The sequence below is a fragment of the Acinonyx jubatus genome, chromosome A1, assembly GCF_027475565.1.
Source record: "Acinonyx jubatus isolate Ajub_Pintada_27869175 chromosome A1, VMU_Ajub_asm_v1.0, whole genome shotgun sequence".
Lineage (NCBI taxonomy): Eukaryota > Metazoa > Chordata > Mammalia > Carnivora > Felidae > Acinonyx > Acinonyx jubatus.
The window spans coordinates 220,327,761-220,348,921 of record NC_069380.1 but is presented as its reverse complement, the minus strand read 5'-3'; the positions used below and the strand labels follow the sequence as shown (position 1 = coordinate 220,348,921).

Genomic DNA, 21,161 nt, shown 5'->3' with positions numbered 1-21,161 from the left:
TTAGTAGTTAGTAATATATTACTAATATAATAGTAATTACTAATATATTAATAATATATGGCATATATTATATATTAAAAATATATATTAATAATATATACAACATATATGTTGAGATGGCAAGATTTCATTCTTTTTTTATGGCTGAGTAATACTATATATAATATATATAATATATATATACATAATATATAAAAGTATAATAATATATTGTATATTAATATACAATATATAGCATATATATTACTAATATGTCATATATTACTAATTAATATATTAATAAATATTAGTAAACTATATTACTAATATATATTAGTAAAATATTAGTAATATTAGTAATATAATATAAAATACTTAGTAATATATTGCTAATTAGTAATATATTAGTAATAATATAGTAATATACACACTATATATTGTACATTAATATACAATATATTATAGTATTATATATGTGTATATATATATAATATATATATTGTTACTCAGCCATAAAAAAAGAATGAAATCTTGCCATTTGCAAAGACATGTATGGAGCTAGAGAGTATAATGCTAAGTGAAATAAGTACGTCAGAGAAAGACAAATATATGATTTAATTCATACTTTGAATTTAAGAAACAAAACAAATGAGCAATGAAAAAATAGGAGAGAGAACAATTGAGAGGCAAAACAAGAAACAGACTCTTAACCATAGAGAACAAACTGATAGTTACCAGGGAAGAGGTGGGCAGGGGAATGGATGAAATATATTATAGGGGTTCAGGAGTGTACTTGTCATGATGAACACCGGGTGATGTGTGGGTTTGTTGAATCAGTATATTGAAACTAATATAAAACTGTATGTTAACTGCAGTGAAATTAAAATTTTAAAAATGAAGTTTACCAATGAAAAAGAAATGGGACACAGTCATATTGCAGAAAGTAGTCACTGAACTCAAGAAGAAAAGTTTGATATATAAGCAAAGGGGAGTAAAGAGCTGTTACATATATTAGATATATAAATAAATATATACTTTAAACATTAATACTCACAAGAGGAATAATGAGTGATTTGGTGCCTTAAAAACAACTTGGCACAGTAGGTATATAAAAAGTAGAAAACACAGTAACATCACCCAAATTTGACCATCCCATGTCTTGTTGTTAGGAGGTAAGTAGAAATATTAAGTTTTGACATACAAAGTCAAAAGCACATGCAAACAACTAAGAGCAAGCACAAGTATCAAAAACATACAACATAAAAACTTCTAAACCAGTAGAGAGAAATGCCAGAAGACATTATAGTAGAACAGGGAACATTAAATACAAAATAATTTGCAAGTAATAAATCCAAGTGTATTAGAAATCACAAAACATGTAATGGAATAAACTCATTACTTAGAAAACTAACTTGTCAGATTGCATAAACAAATCAAAAGGTTACACCCATCTCTACGTGGATGACAAAAGTCACATATAGAATAGCGTTATAGTGAGGTAACAGTACAGAAAAATATCCAAAAACATTTTGACCGAGAGAAATGTGACACAAGGACGTTAATATAAGATCAATGCTGGCAGCATTGCTGTGGTGTGCTGGAGAATTCTTTGTCGTTAACGGGGGCCGGGCATTCGGCCTGTTACAAAATGTATAGCGGCATCTCTGGTCTCTAATAACGAACCGCTAGTGGTAGCACCACATCCCTGCTGGTCACAACCCCGAATCAGGTCCACGTTAAAACTTCCACAGGTGGTTGACCGTTTTTCCTTTGTGGGCTGCTTTTTCAACTAAAATGACAAATTTTAGGGGCAACTCTAGGGGCAGTTCTAGGGGCAATTCTAGGGGCACCTGGGTGGCTCAGACGGTTGAGCGGCCGACTTCGGCTCAGGTCATGATCTCGCGGTCCGTGGGTTCGAGCCCCGGATGGGGCTCTGTGCTGACCGCTCAGAGCCTGGAGCCCATTTCAGATTCTGTGTCTCCCTCTCTCTCTGACCCTACCCCGTTCATGCTCTGTCTCTCCCTGTCTCAAAAATAAATTAAAAAAAAAGTTAAAAATATTTAAAAAAATTCTATTTATAATTGTGTTTACATAAAGATTAGTATAATACCAACTGAATAATATTTATTTTCGTATTTTATTCTGACTTGAAAATGCATTAAAACATTTTCTAGGCCTTTTAAGTATCATGAACCCAACTATATAGACGATTTAGCTCTGGCAAAAATTGTCTCTTGACATTACTAAAAGCTCTCAAAGATGAAAATCAGCTCACAACACTGACACACGCAGACACGCACACACACACACACACACACACACACACACACACACAAGGAGGTGGGTGCGTTTTTATACTGTTTTAAAGTTCACAATGTGAATAAATATATATGCTCTGGTCATAGCAAATGGATTAGGACCCTTAAAACTGTCAGTGCAACATTAAGAAATGTCTTAATTACCTTAAACATTTTAAAATTATATTTAAACAAAATACCACATTTTCTAAAATGTAATTAACCTTAATGAGATTATATTTCTTAAAAAAAAATTCTGAATTTCCAAAACCTAAATGAAACATATGCCAAATCAAAATCCTCTTTTATGCACCCAATTTCTTATAGAATGGACCTAAATAGTTAAATTTCCAGGATGATTATTGGAAAAGTTCCATATCCATATAAAACCGCATACCATAATTAATTTCACACGACATCATGCCATCACATTGTCATCTGTATAAAATTCAAATGTCATATTTTGATACATGAAGTTTTCCATTTCAAGGAAGTTATGATAAAAACGTTCATAAAATTATCATCTTGACAATATTAGATGACAATTGGGACCTTTCCTTGCTGCACACTTAATATTTAATTCAGAGCTCATAATGACATTAAAGATATCATATATTCTTTTTGTGAAAAGCTTGAACCTTCCCTATCATTTTTATATGATTTATTCTCTCTTTAACCTCAAAATCATTTATTTAATTTGAAACTACAGCATTTCATATTAAAAGAGGTTTTAAGGTTCTATTTTCAAAAAGAAAAAAAAATTAGAATAATGCCAGTAATAGTGACGATGAGAGAAGAATTTCCTGCACTATATATTAGAAATTGATTTTCATTAAAGAATCAGATATCTTATAATTCCTTATTTGCCACTGCCATAGCTAATACCCTGAACAAGAAGAGGTCACTTAACCATTTTGAGCATCGTTGCTCTCTATTACTTGCAAAATTTGGCAAGATGGTTTCTTAGCTCCTTTATTTTCCTTGAATTCCTTCCTTATCTTTGATGTGTGTGTTGTTCTTAATAAAGCAATTTGAGAATAATTGTCTATAGTCTATACCCATCATTCAAGAGACGATGCAAATAGGGAGGAGAGAGAGCGTGGCAGAATTTTAGTAACTAAATCCTTAACAGATGTAAGCAATAGCTTCTCTGTGTTATGGTTATTATCTAGAAAAAATTATAATAGTTATAAGCAGATACACCAAAACTGTAGGAAATGTAAGATGGAGAACATAATTCGTTTGCTTATTCTGAAAAAAATTTAAGTTTTTAACCTTTATTATCAAAAGTATCTTTAATGCCAGTAGAGCCATAAACCTAAACATAAATTTGTGAATAGATTAAATAGCTTAGCCTATAATGCACTGCTACGTAAAAACATACAGTTCAGTCTCTTACTTTTTGTTTATGAGTTTTATTCCATTCCCTTTTATTATCAAACAATGCCATGTAAAAAAAAATCCACTTACAGATATCCCGGGAAATTAGAACTTCCTTTGTTTTCATACAAAAATGCTTGGGTAAAGAAATAAACTTCTATAATGTTATTCAAGTGAAAATAAAACGTATATATGCAGCAGAACAATAGCTAAGCACAAGCAGTTACCATTGGAAATACATGAAGTGTATTGTGAACAGTTGTGGATTAAGACATTATTTGCAGTGGATATTTTTAATTAAATTCTACCTATTACATACACTAAATGTTCCTAATATATATTAGTGAGAGTCAATATACTTTGCAATTATAACCTGGCATATCTAAGGATATAATCTATAGGCAAATATGAGAGGTAGACTTAAAACAACCAATTTCAAGTGGCTAAGGAAACAGAAATTCAAATATATTCAGAATTATAATTTCTGGTCTCTACCATAAGCATTTCTACTTTGACACCATTTTTTATTCAATAAGTAATATTTTCTAATATGTGTGATAAACTATAGATGTTAAGGCCTAAAGAATATATTTTTTATCTAGTGTCACTAATTCTGAACACCATATCCTCAAATTTCAGAAGACTCTAAGTCTAAAAATACAGCTTTAGTCAAAAACATGCTAGGAATCTCTTGTCTTTCTGATTCTAGCCATTCTGACAGGTGTAATGAGATAATGCCTTAGGTGTGGCAGAGTGGCTGGAATCAAAAAGACAAGAAATGGGAAGTGTTGGCAAGGATTTGGAGAAAAGGGAACTCTCCTGCAGTGTTGGTGGGCATGTAAATTGGTGAAGCCACTGTGGAAAACAATATGGAGGTTCCTAAAAATTAAAACTAGAATACCGGGGAGACTGGGTGGCTCAGTCACTTAAGCCTCAGACTCTTGATTTTGACTCAGGTCATGATCTCACAGTTTGTGAGACCGAGCCCTGTGTCGGGCTCTGTGCTGCCAGCTTGGGATTCCCTCTCCCTCCCCTTCTCTCCCCTTCTCTCTGCTTCTCTCTCTTTCAAAATAAAAACAAATGAATATTAATAAAAATAAGAATAGAATTACCATATGATCCCATAATTGCACTACTGGGTATTTACCCAAAGGAAACAAAACACTAATTCAAAAAGATATATGCACCCATATGTTTTTCAGCATTATTTATAATAGCCAGGATATGGAAGCAATTCAAGTGTCCACTGATATGATAAATGGATAAAAAAGATATGGAATGCACACACACACACACACACACACACACACACACACAGAGAAAAGTCACAGAAAAGAATGAGATCTTGCCATGAGATCTTGCAACTACATGAGTGGACCTAGAAGTTATAATGCTAAGTCAAACAAAAAGAGAAATACATCATATGATTTTACTCGTATGTAAAGTTAAAAAGAAAAAAAAAGAAAAAAAGAGACCAACAAGCAAATGATAAAGTGACTCTTAGATACAGAGAAAACTGGCAGTTGCCAGAGGAGAGGTACGTGGAGAGATGTGTCAAATAAAAGAGATTAAGAGCACTCTTGTCAGGCTGGGGACTGAGTAATGCACAGAACCACTGAAGCATTATACTGTACCCCTGAAACTAACATAAGTATTTAATTGTACTTCAACAAAGAAAATATATTGGGGAAAGAACAAAAAATACCAGAAATCACTGCATTAAAATAATAAATTTTTATAAAGCAGTAATTATAAATGAAGTCCAAAGACAAACGGTAACTTTGAAAAAAAAAACTATTCATACCACATAACTGGCAAGAAATTATTGCACCTATTATGTAAAGAACTATTAGTATTGATAAGTTAAAGAGTCCAACAAAACAATATAAGATTAAGAGACATGAACAGTCAGTAAAAAAAAATGTATAAATGTGCATCCTTCAAATAGGAAAAGATGATCAATTTAACTCATAATAAGATAAATGTACATAAAAAGCACACAGAGATGCTATTTTTCACCTATTATAATTGCAAAATTCCAAGTTTTACAATCCCATCTTATTGGCATTGCTATAGAGAAATTGTCACTTTTCTACATCATGGAGAGAAATGCAGAATATATTACAATACCTATGGACGGGGATCTAGTAATACCTACCCAAATTCAAGATTTATCTTTTGTTTTACTTTTTATTTATTTATTTCTGAGAGAGAGAGAGGGAGGGAGGGAGGGAGGGAGAGAGAGAGAGAGAGAGAGAGAGAGAAGGAAGGAGGGATGGAGGGGACAAGTGGGGGAAGGGCAGAGACAAAGGGACAAGAAGGGGAGGGGCAGAGACAAAGGGGGGCAGAGTATCCCAAGTGCGCTCCATGCAGACAGCAGAGAGCCTGATGTGGGCCTCGAACCAGTGAACCATGAGACCATAACTTGAGCCGAAGGCAGCCACTTAGCCGACTGAGCCACTCAGGTGCCCCTAAACATTTATCTTTGAATCAGAATCTCACGTTTGGAAATTTTTTCCACGGATATATGTATATAAAATGTGTGTAGAAAAACATTCATTATATTATTGCACGCAACAGCAATACAACAGCAACAATAAAAATGAAACCAGAGTTAATAAACATTCATTAAAATATCTACGGAGTGGTCCCCAGTGTAAATGGTGAAATGAAACTTTCAAAATTCTCTCTTTCATAAAAGCAATGAGTAATGAGAAAGATTTCTGTTTCAATAATTTGAAATAATTATCACAACCATTAACATGGATATACAAGTTTATGGTTTATAGAGCACTTTCTGTGAATTACCATTTGATCGTTACAATAGCCACGAAGATAGATACGTATGTACAAAGATGAAATAGTCCCACGATCTCCTAAAGTATTCACACTATGCTAGGTGCAGCAGGCATCTTAATAGGAATCCACAAACATTACCTGAAAATGCCACTAGTAAATATTTTAGATTTTGTGAGCCATACTTTCTCTGTCCACCTCCTAATACTACCACTTTTGGTTGAAAACAGCCATATACGATACATATATGCATAAGCGTAGGTGCATTAAACACACACACACACACACACACACACACACACACACACACACACTAGGGGCACCGGGGTGACTCAGTAGGTTAAGAGTCAGACTCTTGATCTCGACTCAGGTCATGATCTCGAAGTTCGTGGGTTCAAGCCCCACATGGAACTCTGTGCTGATGGTGCATGGAGCCTGCTTGGGATTCTGACTCCTTCTCTCTGCCCCTCTCCCATTTGTGCTTTAACTCTCTCTGTCTCTCTCTCTCTCTCTCTCAAAATAAATTAATAAACTTAAAAATAAAACACATTAGTCATGGAAACTGAAATTTGAATTTCATATAATTTCCATATCACAAAAATCATTTCTTATTTGTTTGTTTATTCAAAAGTGAGGATAAAGAGAGAGAGAGAGAGAGAGAGAGAGAGAGAGAGAGAGGGAGAGAGCTAGAGAGAGGGGCAGAGGGAGAGAGAGAGAGAGAGAGAAAGAGAGAGAGAGAGAGGGAGAGAATCTTAAGCAGGCTTCATGATCAGCACAGAGTCTGATGCAGTGCTCAACCTCACAACCCTGAGATCATGACCTGAGCTGAAATCAAATCTAACTCTGGACCAACTAAGCCACCCAGGCACACCTCACAGACATTATTTAAATTTTTTTTCCCAAAATATAAAAATGAAAACTAACAGAAAACCCAAACTTGCTTACTATGCAGGTAATACCAAAATGTGCATAGACTCAATCTGGCACACAGACTGTAGTCTAACTTACCCATGATCTAAACCATAAATAAAACTTTATAGTTGAATTAGTAACAGAACTACCAAACAATATTTCTCAGCTTCACATTTAAGGAAATAGAAACACAGGGAATTAAAGAGACTTGCCAATCGTAATACAGATAATAAGCAAAGAAGCTGTAACTCAAATCTTTGTACTCACTAATTATTGATATCTCACGAAGACATTGAATCTACTCCAATGACAGGTATTTATGGATGGCATAAATTTTAGAATTTGTGTGGTATCTTATATAAAATTATAGTCTCACTCATAATGGGGTTCAAACTGCATTTTTCATGTAAACATCAAGTTTTTATATGATTTTTGGAAAGAAAAAACACTACTGTTTTAAAATTATATAGACATTACTATATAATTTGTTCCAGGAGAAAAGGACTTACTTTCTAACCAGTGTGCTATAATATTTTTCTTACTCAAATCCTTCAATTATTTTTAAAATCTTTACATCTATGAGATATATAAAGGTATTTAACAATTCCTAGAGATCCAATACATGAGATATATTCATGCTAGTTATGGTATCTGATCTTTCATGGCCATTACCATCAGAAAAAAATATATATATTATGAATTATCAATTATACATATATGTATATGTAATTATATGCATGTATAATGATGTGTATATATTATACATGTGTATGTATGTATGTATATACTATACATATGTGTGTATATATATGTATGTGTGTATATATATATATATATATATATATATATATATATACATAGTTATACTATTTATCATTAGAAATAGTCCTTTGATCATGGTCACAGCCACATATAAGCATCTTAGTAGTGAGCAATATATATTGACTACTGTCAACAAAATAAATACCTTCATATTAACTCAATCATTGATTAAAAATATTAAGAAAAGTATCATAAAACTATATAAGAAGTTGGTATATAAAAACACTTAGGAGCTTAACCCTAATCAAATGTCTAATAAAGCTGTTTTATAATGTGAAATATAACTGTAGTTATATACGATTATATTCAAGAGCTCAAGGATAATTTAAAATAAACTTACATAATACATCTATAAAAATACTATTTTAATACAAAAACTCCATTGCATGAATACTAATTATTTCTAATGACAAAACTGCTGACATTTCTGTGTCAGAGAAGGTCTAAGTTCATAATTTTCAGTTCTTTGGAGGAATTCCTTTTCCTACTCATAATAATTGTAATGATTCTATTTTTTATTCCTATGTGCTATGAAAATACATAGCTGTTTCCATATGAATGTATTTGTAAATGCGAGACATAAATTCACTTCTTGAACAAATTAAAGTAATGGGACAACAAGTACTATTCTAAGCACATATGGATCGTTGAACTTTGCAGTCTTAAAAATCAGTTATCTTTGTATTTTTATAAGGACATATGTATGTACATGGAGACAGGTGACTGGAAGAAGTCTGTACAATTAAGTTAGAATTTCTCATAAAGGAAGAAGAGAAGAGAAGAAAGAGAAGAGAAGAGAAGAGAAGAGAAGAGAAGAGAAGAGAAGAGAAAAAAGAAAAGAAAAAAGTAAAGAAAAGAAAAAAGTAAAGAAAAGAAAAGAAAAGAAAAAGAAAAGAAAAGAAAAGAAAAGAAAAGAAAAAAGGAAAAGACAAGACAAGACAAGACAAGACCAAGTGAGGGGGTCAGGTCAGATAGGGAATAAGAGAACCACATCCTTGGGTATAACAATTTATATTCGTCCACCAATACTAGAAACAGTAGAACAGATATCAATTTCCACAGAACCTCTACCAGCTTGAATAGCCTCACAGACTTCTACCGCCTACTGATGGGTAACAAGCTCTCAACCATATGCTCATTGGCACCCAGGCCCAGAAAGAATGTCTGAAATTGATCTACCTAATAAGGCTTCATCTTTTACTAGATGAGGCGACCCAAGAGGAAATGAAAGTCGCCCGATCTTTTCCTTTCCAGCAAATTTTGTTTTTTGTTTTTCACGTGGATTGATATGACAAGAAATATCCATAACAAAATATTTATAGTAATAAAATACATTTTCCTTTTTGGGTACTCCTAAAGGGGGGAGGGCATTTTTTTTTAATTTTTCTTTTTCTCAAAGATAATAAAGAATTACAGAAAAGTATTCTGAAGTTCATAATAAAAACACGAGTTTCAAGTAATTCAATATATATGTGTATATATGTGTGTGTGTGTATACACACACACACACACATAATTTTAGCACATTTGTTTTCATCTACTTTGTGGAATACTTTGTAGAAATAAATAAATGATGAAGATGAATTGTTTCATCTCATTTTAATATGCATATAAGAAAAAGACACAATTGTTTCAGATCTTTTCTTATGTACCACATTCTGACTCCTCAGCTCCTGCTGGCTATGGAAATACAGCTGTAACCCAGTCCCTGTTGGATCAGGGGCGAAGCAGATGGTTTGTGATCCTGTACTGCCTACACATTAGGGAAGCACTATGGCTTGGATCTTGGATGCAGTAGTATTTTTTTTTTTTTTTTTTTTTTTTTTTTTTAGTACTAACAGTGTTAAAGTGAAAATAAATAGTCAAGCAGGGAGATGAAATTCACTGAGCCTGCCGTCATGGAGATTCTACTGCTGTGCTTACTGTTTCTCCCAGAGGTACTGAGTAAACTAAGTGGCTGCTTCCAAGGATCGGTAATTCATCAGAAGGTCTCTCCACCTCCTGCTCTATTCTCTGCCCTGGAGCCTGCATGACACATGGTGAAGCTGTCCCCAATTAGTGAACACACAGTCTCCTGATTGGTTTGGTAAACCATTAAACTGTCTTGTATTTTCACGAGAAAGGGAAGGTGGTCTAAAGTTATGACTATTTTACCAACTTCACTCTTTCGGAATTTTAACAAAACCTATACATCCTGTGGACATTTAATCTATATTTAAAATATATCAGCATTTTAATGGAAATTAATATGGGGAATTGAAAAAAACATCCATGTGCTTTTAAAAGATGGCTTAGGTTCAAATACAATCGCTGTGACCATTAACAAAAATATATTAGATGCCATGAAACATAATAGATGCACATTGTTTCATGTGCATTAGCCATAGATTGAAAAATACAAATACCAATGCACCAGTAAATGGCTTTGTGAATTATAATATACCTTCATCATAATAAAGACAAAATCACTCAATTATGTGTTCAATTCAGTGTTTCTACTTTACACAAAAGAATGTAAAGAGTCATACGGTGGTAAAGAACATTCAGTTCAACATGTATGGACCAATGTTTAGGGAGATGTGACATGACTGGTACACTTTATTTTTTTCAATCATGATTTTGAACCATCCTTTATAAGTAATACCATTCTATAGCATATTTCCCTCTACTTTCTATGTCTTTTCAAATCCCACTCAACTCTACCCTCATCTTATCATAATTTCCTAGAATAGGAAAACACAAACAAACAAAAACTTACTTTTCCGACATATTGTGGATCGGGTCCCATATGTTCTTCTAAAACAAAGAACTGATTCCAAACCCATCCCCTTTTGGGACGATGGTGGACTTCGGTTTCACCTTCAATGTGTTTGGTCTGGTTTCTGGTCACCTTGATGGAGCTGTGGTGAGCAGTTCCATAACACCTCTGCACAAAACAGAGACACACGAGGACTGGACAGATACAAGATGTGCTCGTAATTTTCATTGTAAGATAGCTTTCCAGTTCACCGTCTTCTTTCTTTTCCTTGTCAGTTATAAATGCTTAGTGCACATTCAAGAGAGAAGCCAGAGCATCTTTTGGAAGGACAGTCCAAAGTAAATTGTTTAGCGTGTCCATGATTTAACTGCCCATCAGGGAAAGCTCAGACTACATTTACATCCTGAAACACTTGGAGAATCAAATCTGTAGTTGTCTGATTCCAAATCTTCACAGTAAGTGAACACAGGCAACCATTTTCTACCTAATGGATAGAGAGAAAATTATATATATTATAAAACATGGTAGCTTTAAGTATTTTCTCTGAATGCAAATTATACTATTTTGTAGGATGATGCTGATGTGTAAAGAATATATACAAATTCTTTTTGCAAGTCACACAAACATGCATACATATAGTCATGCATAAGCTTATATCCTGCATACATTTTTACAAGGATCTTCTTATCTTTACTGTTAATTCTCAATACTTAAAAAAATTAATATATATTTATATTTATGTATTTCTTTGTAAATATATATATTACTTTTAAAAGAATGTATATATTTGAATATTTGCACATATATATATGCATATTTTTATATTTATATATTTATGTGTGTATCAAATCCTTGGAAACAACAGAAATGCAGTCCTAAGGACTGCAGAAATGCTCAGAAACTGACCATGAGAATGTGCACATTTGCGATATGATCTCTTCCAATATATGATCCATTAGGCACTCCTTACTACATGCAAATTTCTGTTTTTGTGTTTATTTTATTTTTGTTCAATGTGATGCAAAATCACAACACATACATGGATTACCTGCTCCATGTGACTCACTGAACTTCACCAAAATACTCAAAATGCTCTAGGGTTGAAAAACTGTCACAGATCATTAAAGCAATCAAGTAGGTAGGTACTTGAATTGCTTAGCAAGCACAAGAGGCAAAAATAAAGCAGAGCAGATAGAAAGATGGCTGAAAAAAAAAAAGTATGCAACTTAAACTCAGTCCATGCATGGGGATCAGATTGGCACGGCTGAGTATGAGTGAGAGAGCTTCAATTGGCTGAAGCATTGTTTGCGTGGATTTTGATAGTCCTACAGATAATACTCTAGGGTGTGGTCTTCACATATAGGCAAGACAGATTGTAAGCTTGGGGATGACATTACCCACAATTCTAGCAGCTATGTAAAGAAAGGTAAAAGGAACAAAAGAACTATAGCAAAAAGATCAGGGGAAAATGCTTGGATTCTCAAATAAGAAATGTCGAACACTTGGCCTCAGATTTTAGTACAATTGGGACAATCAAGTAAAACCTACGAAATATTTCTAGAAAAACACAGGCAGGATTTGGGAGGGGAAAAAAAAAGTTGACCCTGAAATTAGTACTTTACAAAAACATGAAATGGTGTAGCAAGTTTTGCGGTATTTTTATAAGTATGTTTCAATAGGTATTTGGAAGGAAACATGGATTCAAGGTTATGGCTGTTCTATCTAGAAAAATATTAGATGCATAAGTCTCATTTCATAAAGCTCACCCCTGTATATCAACACAAACTGAAATGTAGAGCTGAATCGATTATAAAGTAGCTGACTTATCAATATAAAGACTTAAAAAATTGAATATAAACAATTAGCCATAGCATAATTCTTTCACACAACTGAAAAAAAGTTTCTATCAAGTAGGGAATGTGAAACATCTCACATGAGACTCAGAATACGGTACTCTTCTCTATCAATACGTCTTCCCATACATTTGGGTAATGATAATGCTCATTTACCAGTTGTTCAAGGATTGTATAGGATTAGAACTAGGATTTCATTTTCATTATCTAGTGAATATAACTTGAAGTTGGTAATATTCTCTGAAAGCAAAGATGTATTTTTCACTGATTTAAATTAAAATGACTCAAAATCTCTAACATAGTTTTTTTTTTAAAAATACCATTATAGCTCCAGCATGGTGAGAGCACTGGAAAGAAAGTAAAAAAAAAAAAAAATAGATAAAATAAAAAAAACAGATTTACTTTTTTTTCCAACAATGTACTTATAGTACAAACATGAGTCATCTAAGTTTTTCAAGTCTTACTTTGCTCATTTAACTAAAATTTGTGGCTTTGAATCATTGATTTTAATATTCTTTCCAGTCTAATAAATTATTAAAGACTCTTAATTTTCAAGTCGCAGACTTCAGAAAAGAAACTTTAGTCTTTCTTCTTAGAAGGCAAATTGATGAATATATAGAAGGTGTTATCTTAATAATTTCACACCATTTGGTGTGATTTCTAAATGAAATTAACATCTTTGCCCTTTATGCTAAGTTGTTTAACAAAGCATAATTCATGAGCGAAAGTGAAGAAAGTGGCTTTTGTAATGCATTATAGATATGTAGAATGAGTGTGTTCTTTAAAATAATGATCTAGTCTGGCATTCCAAAAATATATAGATGTATTTTAATCTATATATGTATCTTTAGAATCTTCACTGTGATAATTACAAAGTGATAAATAAGGCTCTGTGGAGTGAAAGAACAAATGTAAACATTACTACTGTACTTTTGCAAGTAATCTCATTTACTGTGAGAAGACAGAACTCCAAATATAAAAATGTTGTGCTATACTTCAAGAAATCCATCCCTGCATAGACTAGAAAGAATTAAAACACAAATAAAAAAAAAAACATTTATTGAAACTAACACTGTAGAGATATGTTGCAGACATCTGTCATTTTTTAAGTGACATTCAAACAAACACCTTACCTACCATCATGGAAGACTCCAATATATGAGTTCTGATAAGCAGAGCCTTTTCACCTCTGAAAACTTAGGGACCTGACACTTTCTTCTTACAGCCTTTTAGTTAGAATTTATACCAATGGCACAGCCATGTTAATTATATGTTCCAATACCCTGGAACAAATGATGGATGAATGCAGAGACAGCTGAGAAATTTTTCACAGTGCTAGTGAGGTTCTCAAGGTCCAAATGTGGTGGATGTGAGTCCAGCAGCCTTGTGGGAGAGTCCAGGGGCAGGTGCATGAATTTAAGAGTCATTCTAGCTTTACTGTTTCAATGTGAGTACTTGACATTGTTTCTTACTGTCTAACTCCCTTTGCTTCCCACTTCCCAAACCAGATTCTTCAGCCCTCACCAGTTTTGATGGTTGAAAAACACTTTCTCCAATAAATTTATTTGCTGCTTTCCATGGCCAAAGCTGCCACATGTTACTTGAAAACAAGAACCTTCTCTGACATAAAGCATTACTGTCATTCCAATAAAGACATAATTTCCAAATAATGCATTAAATGTAATAATGTTTAATGTAGACCTCTCTCCATTGTTCTGTTCCTTAAGCTAAGTGAAACAACACTGTTTCTGGAGAGTGGCCCCTTGCTTTTGTAAATACTCCCTCTTCCAAAGTGGAGTTAATAACAGTGTACTATATGAGTCAAGAGACATGACCTCAAATGTTCATCTTGTAGAACACTGTCGTATTTTGTAAGCAGTTTTTCTCTGAGCCTCACAGTTTTCATTTATCAATAAAGATTCTTAATGAATTCTCTTTGAGCATGTTCAGCTATATAATTATTTGAATTTATGATTTAATAACTATGTATTATTTACAACTTTTCTTACTGTCACTGACTTACATCACTCAAGATTAAATAGCCATTTACAGCTCTTCAATGCATTCCTTCATTCCTGAAGGAAGGAAGAGCTCTGAGGAAACAACATTCTCAGAGAAATGGATTCTCACATTTCTCCCAAATGTTAATGCTTGTAACTTGTGCCTTTGACTGGATATTTTTACCAATTCATTCTTAACTTATAAACCTTGAACTCTAAAGAGGTCTAGAGAATGGCTTTTGTTTCTTTCTTTTTTTTTTTTTAAGAAAAGCTTTCTTTGTCCTTTTTTATTTTGAAAATGTCTTTATAAAAACCTACTCTGCTGACATTATTTCATGAATTTATCTTTCTAGTCTCCGTATGTGAGGAGTGACATGAGATATTTCATGTATTCAAAAAATCTAGAATTATAATTGCCACCAGGATCTGAACTCTAGCATTATAGGATACATGTTAGGAATTTATCTGACATTGCATAGAGCACAACTAGCTTAAAAAGAAACTGTCAAAGAAGATAAAGTACGATAGAAAGTCCATATTTTTTGGAATTACTTTCACTGAGTTATATAAAGACATCTTGCCTGAAGAAGTAAGTACACAGCGATAGGAACATAATGCTCAATACACAGAAGGGGGACTTTCCAACTATCAAAACTGTAAATCTATCAGATGAGAAAATTTTTCTTTGTGTCATCTTGGAAACAATGCAACTTAATATTTTAAGAGAGAGAGAGAGAGAGAGAGAGAGAGAGAGAGACAGAGAGAACCAGCCCAGTGGGGCAGGGCCCATGGGAGAGGGAAAGAGAATCCCAAGCAGACTCTGCACTGTCAGCATGGGAGCCCAATATTGGACTGCATTTCACAAACCCTGAGAACATGACCTGAGCCAAAATCAAGAGTCTGAAGCTTAACCCACTGAGATGCTCAGGAGCCCCAAGATTCATCATTTAAAGCTATAATACTGCCAGGCAGATTTAAATATAAGAGACTTTATATTATGTTTGAATTCTGGAGTTGCTTATATTAGGCGAAAGTTACAAATACTGAAGAAGAGCCATTTTTAACAGTAGTAAATATTTATTTAATACTTACCAATCTTTGTATCTGTGTGTGTGTCTCTGAGTATTTACCTTCAGGATGGTCTAAAATCTCAAAATTATCCTGTGGGTTGGTGATAACAGGGATAACTCCCATTGCTGGCAAGATGCATTCTCAGGTACATGTCTGATGCTGCAGCTATGGTTTCCATCATTTTTGGATCCAATGATCAAAAATATCAGTATCCTTCTCTCATTCTCTGTCTAGCTCTTGATCAATTTCTGATGACACTGACTTTCTGAGGTTTTGATTTACCTTCCTGCCTTTCACTCTCCATTGTTTCAATTCTCTATTAGTTTTTGCTTTTGTTTTTGTTTCCTCTCTCTCTCCCTCTCTCTCACTTAGTAATTCATCTGTTTAGGAGAATTACTCTTCTCAGTCTTTGTCAAATAGAGCTCTTGATTACAGTCAAAATGCAAATTCTCATAAACCACAGAGATTTATGCAGGGCTTCACCTAAGTTTGTTTCAAGTTTTATCTCTACTTTGATACCCAAATCAATATTTTCAATCTCAATCTGACCTTTTCAGGAGTCAAGGTTTTGATATAATAAACTGCATTTGCTTAAAGTATATATTTAAATATATATAAATATACTTAAAATTATATATTTGTATACAAATGTGTATACAAAATTAGATATATGTATTTAAAATTATCTCAAAATAAGACTCACGCTAAAATACAGTATATATATATATATATATATAAATCAGAAAGCATTAACTTTTACATACTATGCTTTTCTGCTAGAATTATTAATATTGTAAATATTAATAATGATTATTAAGTTTCATGTAGAAAGTTATGAAAATAGGTTTGCACACAGGCTTTACTCCCTCACATGGCTCATTCCTCTCTCTTTGCCTTAAGAGCCTTATTCTCCAAATTTTATTCAGTAATACCTACCCTCTGAGGTCTAGACTGAAGGGCGTTTCTCCACAAAGACTTCTAGTTTTGGAAAACAATTCTCTTTGGGTCTCTTATGTTTCTGCACATCATTTGAGTGAGTGGCATTGACAGCTTGCCTGCTGTCATTTTTTTTTTTTCCCACAGATACATGTATAGCAAACAGCCTTGGAAGAAAGATAGAACATCCCCCTCCCTTTGGGGCAGAAAGCCTGATTGGATTACGTCTTCGTTTAGGACAAAGATTGAAGAGGTCAGCTAGCAGACCTAATATATGACTGAGGATTCCAGAATTGAGAGTTCCTTAGTCATGACCCATAGATAGTATGCGTATGGCATGTACCTGGGCTGCTTCATGTTACCCCATGGGTTGTGAGGAGCAAGGGGAACTCATACCACCAATTGTGATATGGGTAATAAAGTCTTTTGTCTCTGATCCTGAGTCTCATATCTTCTGTCAGCATCTATGAAACTGTGGCAGCCTAACATGTTAGATTGATAGTCGGGTAAAATCTCAAACCCATCACTTGCAAGTCTGGATACCATAATTCAATAGAACTGTGTGCTTCTCTAAATTACCAGAGCATTATACCATCCTGTCTTACTATGACAGAAACCAGCATTCTAATTATTAATATAGGTGTCATTTCAGTTTTCCTTTATGTCAGTTCTTTGTTTTTGTTTTTTTGTGTTGTTTTTTTTTTTTTTTTTAGTTCTCACACCATGTCTATGTATTGCCATCTCCTGTGAGGTACCTCTCATAATGTAGCTAATAAGTAAACATTTCTTGAGTGAAGAAATAAATGAGAAATAGACAAATTAATTCAGGGTTTGTGCTCCGAGAGTAGTATTAATATATCAAATTTCAAGTTAGAATATTTAACTGTAAAATTTTTTTACAGAAAAACTTTTTAAAAGCATGCTTTGATTTGGTTAACATTATACTTTGTTTTTCACTTCAAAGACCATCACAACCAAAGACACAAATACTGGAAAAGAAAATTATACTGTATCAATAAAATCCTGCTTTTTCACTTAGCTCCTTTTGCACAGGAAATTAAGAAAGCTATCCAAATACTGAGACATGTATGTATTAGTAAACTTTGCAATGTCATATACTATGTCATTATAAGTAGCATTTTATTATTTATAATTCAAAATACATGTATGAACATTCCTACTATGTTGAGCTAGAATAAATAAAGGAAATAAAGCAGGGACTACTATTCATGTTATAACTATTTTTTTCTGTTTCAAGACAAATTATTATTGTTAGATTCAAGCATATTTATATGAAATTGTTAAAAATTTTTAAATTTATTTTGAGAGAGACAGAGACATCATGAGTGGGGGAGGGTCAGAGAGAGAGAGAGAGAGAGAGGGAATCCCAAGGAGGCTTTGCACTATCAGCACAGAGTCCGGTGTGGGGCATGAACTCACAAACTGTGAGATCATGACCCGAGCTGAAATCCAGAGTTAGATACTCAACCTACTGAGCTACCTGGGTGCCCCTATATGAAGTTTTATTTTTATATTTTATGTATTCCTGAAATCACACACATTGAAGGAAAGATAATGTCCTGAAGATATATAAGAATGTAAGATGATATTCACAATGCTGATCTATTTGACTACAATAGGTAATATCATGAAATTACTTCCAATTTTCATGTGGCTGATTCTACCCTTCATATGTCTAGCTAAAATTACTCCAAAAATTAGAAAATGAATATAGAAGAAAATGGCGGTACCAAATGCAACCTTTCCTTACTTATCTGCTTATGTCAGAGTAACAAATAGATATTTTGAATTTCTCCATGTCTTCTCAAATTATTTCTACCTATCACACTATTTTTTTAATCTTTTTTAATGTTTATTTATTTTTGAGACAGAGAGAGAGAGACAGAGCTCGAAGAGAGGAAGGGCCAGAGAGAGAAGGAGAAACAGAATCGAAAGCAGGCTCCAGGCTCCGAGCTGTCAGCACAGAGCCCCATGTGGGACTTGAACTCACGAACTGTGAGATCGTGACCTGAGCCGAAGTCAGACACTTAACCGACTGAACCACCCAGGTGCCTCCCTATCACACAGTTTTTATGTTTAGTTTATATTCTTGTTAAGCACACACACACAACACTATGTATGCACATACACACAGCTAAGATGTTAGGGATTGATGAAATAACTTTCTAAAATGGTTATTCAGTTTGGTTTAAAATATCAAAAAGCACCACTGGTGCAGACTCCTAGATGTCTAAATCACTATCTGGTTTCTATCCCCGAGCACCCTATACATCTTGCTAAGCATTAAGTCCCTGATCTCCACTTACCCAGAATAAACACTATTATTTCCTACCCTCTCTTGTGGCTTGATATCACCTCAGCACGAAGTTCTAGCCAATGGCATATAAGCATAGTTTTATCTTTCAACTTCCTGGGAAATTTCCTTAGATTCTTGACATGGGTTTTATCTATTCTTTCCCCTTCAGCCTGCCACTTGAATCCTGAATGTGATGGTTACACCTCCCTTTTGGACCAAGAGAATGAGTGCCATAGCCTGGAGATAAGAGAAGCCATGCAACTTTATCCCAGAGAACATTGTAGAGTGGAGCCTCCATATAAGCCCCAAGCTGCCTTCCTCTGAGCTCAGTTAATAGAGAAAATGTCAGACTTTTTTTTAATGCGACGCCTCTTTTGTGTTTGTTACTCAGAGCTGAATTTAGCCCTAATATAACGATCATTGAACTGCAGTAGTATATTCTCCAGCCTTTGGATTTCAGGACAGGGGCTGGGATATAGGATATAAAGTACAGAGGAAAGAGAAAACAGGAAAGGAAAATCAGGGGAGGTGGCAATAGCAAGATGATGGATGACACTCTAACTTCCAGAGGACTTATTTTTGGTGACAGTTTTTTCTGCATCTTTTATCACAAATATTAAAATCTTGCTTTTCTCTTTTTCCTCTAAAGCAAGAAACTGTATCTCATGCTGTATCTGCGTCATTCTTGCACACAACACTAGGCAATGCAAATGGAAGGACTGATCCTTGTCCAAGGTCTCCTTCAACACCTCTGCCTTTGAAGTCTGTCCTCTATCCAAATATAATCTCAACTCTCTGCTCGAAACTGCCTCATCCCTTTGCATCACCTCTAGGATAGAATCAAAACACTTTCAGGTGAAATTCATGGTTTTTCAATATTTGGTACCTTCCCACTTACCCCCTCACCCTCAGTGTCTGCCCAGAAAACACCTACTCGCATTTGATCATGCTGTCTTCTGACAATGCTGTGTTCTTACTAGTCTTTGTGCCTTTGTGCAAGCTGTTTCTTCTCAGTGAAAAGCCCATTCCTCTGTTTTAATGATCTGCGAATCACCAGTCCCCCAAGTCAGTCTTCAGAGCCTATCCACTCAGTTCTAATGGTCCCCTGTTCTATTGTCATGAGGGAGTTCAGAATAAGCCACCTCAAAATATGCCACTCTAGCATAGATTATTTCAAGTTACAGTCACTTGAAAAGCACCAGATGCAAAAGGGCACTCTGAGCTTCCCCAAAGCAGGAGATAATATCCCCATGTGAAAGAAGCCCTCCCTATAGCAGAAGGAAGCAAACATTTCTCAGCACCAAGGATGGGAAGTTGAGGTCAAGACACATCTGTAAAAACAAGCCTTGCTAAACTAACTCTTATCTTTCTAGACACATCCCTCTAGCCAATTAACTAAATAGCCCAAGGCCCTTTGCCTTGTTACATTTTCACAATTTACTACTCTTGGTCCAGCCCATCAAATAAGGGTCTGGTTCTAAAAGGTTTTTGTTTTTTTTTTTCTTTCATTTTTTATTTCCTTATATAGGCTCCTATGTCACATAAAAGTTATATTAAATGAATTTATATGTTTTCCTCTTGTTAATGTGTGTGTGTGTTTTTTGTTTTTTGTTTTTGTTTTTGTTTTTGAGAGAGAGAGAGAGTTAAATAGAAAGTTTGAGGGAGGGGCAGAGTAGGAGGGAAAGAGAATCCCAAGCAGGCTCCGACTGTCAGCAAGAAGCCCGACATGGGCTCAAACTCATGAACCATGAGATCATGACCTGGGCCGAAATCAAGAGTCAGATGGCCTGACTGAGCCACACAGGCACTCTTTTTTTTTTTTTTTTTGAGTAATCATTTCTCAAGTAAAATGTCTTACCTTCTGTATAAAAAGCAGGCATATGATTCTCCCTCTTTTGGGGTATTTCAGTTCCCTTAATTTACATGGAAATTTGTTGGCTTAATTAAAATGTAACATGGAACATCATTCTTATTTGGATCAAAACTAAGTGTTAATTTTTTTTATGCCATATAGGTACCAAAGTTTTATGTAAACTATTG

The 21,161-nt window shown here is 34.1% G+C and overlaps 1 protein-coding gene across 5 annotated transcripts in view; it reads right to left on the bottom strand.

The window, feature by feature from the left end:
- The window catches only part of CDH18 (cadherin 18), a 995,271-nt gene that overhangs the window by 326,156 nt on the left and 647,954 nt on the right, over nt 1-21,161 (bottom strand). For all 5 annotated transcript variants that reach the window (XM_053201933.1, XM_053201935.1, XM_027074610.2 and 2 more), the window contains one exon: nt 10,945-11,428. In XM_053201933.1, the coding sequence (XP_053057908.1) occupies nt 10,945-11,172 (228 nt within the window). In that variant the 5' untranslated portion in view covers nt 11,173-11,428. The remainder of the gene's footprint in view (nt 1-10,944; nt 11,429-21,161) is intronic.